At 33.7% G+C, this 2266-nt stretch overlaps 1 protein-coding gene across 1 annotated transcript; it reads right to left on the reverse strand.

Moving 5' to 3' along the window:
* Positions 1-494: 494 nt before the first annotated feature.
* Positions 495-1433, reverse strand: LOC311598409 (olfactory receptor 7G1-like; the record flags this gene model as incomplete). The annotated part of the gene is made up of 1 exon (XM_084783463.1): positions 495-1433. One exon carries the CDS (start codon positions 1431-1433, stop codon positions 495-497), a length of 939 nt encoding a protein of 312 aa, XP_084639589.1.
* Between the last annotated feature and the right edge of the window lie 833 nt (positions 1434-2266).

Below are 2266 nucleotides of genomic sequence, written 5' to 3' on the forward strand. Positions count from 1 at the left end.
AAATTGTATGTTTGCAGATCCTAAAAAGTTGATTCATTTTTCTCATGAAAAATTCTGATAATATTTTAAAATATATTATAATTACATATTTACTCCTTCATTTACCTCTTGAAAAAGTATCCACAATTCTCCATCAAATTCATTGACTCTTCTTCAATCATTACTACACATATAAATATGCGTGATTTTTATCTATCAATATTTATAGTTGCCATATATAAATCTGGTTCTATACATGATAAAATTATTGAATTTACCTACTCCTGATATTTGTCATAAAAAATATATTCTTGTGTATATTGTAAATATCTCTTATAAAACTGTGTCATGACCATAAAATAAGGAATCACCTAGAAAAGATAATACATTAAAATATTTCATTTTTTTCTTGTGGCATATAGAGGAGTACAGCAAAACTCAGATATACTCTTACTCAACAAGAATTCTGTATGTGTGGAACATATGAATAACTCAAGCCAAAATCAATTAACATATTACCGAAAACAAGATACATTTGTGATAAGTTTCCCCAAGGCTTTCTTCATGTCCCTATTCCTTAGGCTATAAATAAAGGGGTTCAACATTTGAGGGAGCACTGTGTACATCATATATGACACTGTAGTTATCTGAGGTGACACAGCAATTGCAGAGCAGACGTAAACCCCCACTGCAGCCCCATAGAATAAGGATACAACTAAAAAGTGAGACCCACAAGTGGAAAAGGCTTTGTACCTTCCTCTCAGGGAAGATATTTTCAAAATAGAAGAGACAATTCGAGTATAAGAGAAAATTATCCCAGAGATTGGAATCCCGCCAAATATAAATGTTGCCAGGTATATCAGGATGTAATTGATGAGAGTATCAGAGCAGGCAAGCTTGATGACCTGAGCAAGTTCACAGAAGAACAGAGGAAGTTCAAAGTTTGTACAGAATGACAGCCGCAGTACCATCAGACACTGTAATAAGCTGTTCACAATGCTAATTATCAAGGATAATAGAATTAGTAGACCACAGAAGTATTGGTTCATAATTATTGTGTAATTCAAGGGATGACAAATAGCTGCATAGCGGTCATAGGCCATTGCGGCAAGGACACAGCTTTCTAATACAGCAAAGTTCAAAACAAAGCAGGCCTGAGTGATGCAGCCTGTGTAACTGATGCTCTGATCCTGTGTGTGGATGTTCTTCAGCATATTTGGGACGGTGGTTGTGCTTAGGCAGATGTCAGCAAATGAAAGTTTGGTGAGAAAGAGGTACATAGGTGTTTGTAAGTGGGAGTCAGAGCTGACAGCAATGATGATGAGCAGATTTCCCAGAACTGTGACAAGATATGTAAACAGGAAAAGGCCAAAGATGAGGGGCTCCATTGCCGGATCATGGGTTATTCTCATTAGGAAAAAGTACGATATGCCTGTTGCGTTTCCAGGTTCCATGTTGCTGATGAACCTAATAGAAACAAAGTGAAATCAAATGTAGGGACACAATGCTTCATCAGCACTTGGGGATACATTGGAAATAATTTTACTCTCAACTGAAGTGTTTTCCTCAGCCTAATTTAAAATATAAACTGAGAGATAATGCTTAATATTTCATTCAGTTGATTTCAATATATGCTGATTTCTCATTTATTTACATTTAATATCTAAATAGGAAAGTTCTTATGCATTTAAACACATGTAGAGACCATAATGGAACTTCTAGCAGTCCAGGCTCTCCTTTTGCCCAATAAGCTTTGGCTAATAGCCAAGTTATCTATCTTGGCAGCAGGAGACCTAGTAAGTCATCTCACAGGTGCAAAATACGTTGATTTTTGAGAAAATATATACATCATGAAGATCTCTACCATTTTCATAGTAAAAACATAAAGGTATAAGTATTTTCCTTTGCAAGATTTACCTCCATCATATTCTCTTCCTTATTTAGTGACATTGTCAAAATACAACTTTAAATAAAATCTACACATATTTTCATTATAAAGGGAAGTTTTGTAAATGTTTTAACAAAGAGCTTGTATTCTATTAATCTATAAATTCCTTCATTCAGGAGCAGCAGCACTAGTATCACAATGAAGTAATGTCAGTGAACACATTGTGTTAATACCTGATTAATATATAACAAACAAGAGATCCCATTTCATTTTTATTTTTATTATACTTCTTTTTACAAATACATTTATATTATTACACAAAAATAAAATAAACTACATACAGCAGGAAGAACCACAAATGTATCAGGAATTATATAAATGTTCCATTCATAGTGATTT

This window comes from Acomys minous (genome assembly GCF_964271855.1).
Source record: "Acomys minous genome assembly, chromosome: 5".
NCBI classification, from domain to species: Eukaryota; Metazoa; Chordata; class Mammalia; order Rodentia; family Muridae; genus Acomys; species Acomys minous.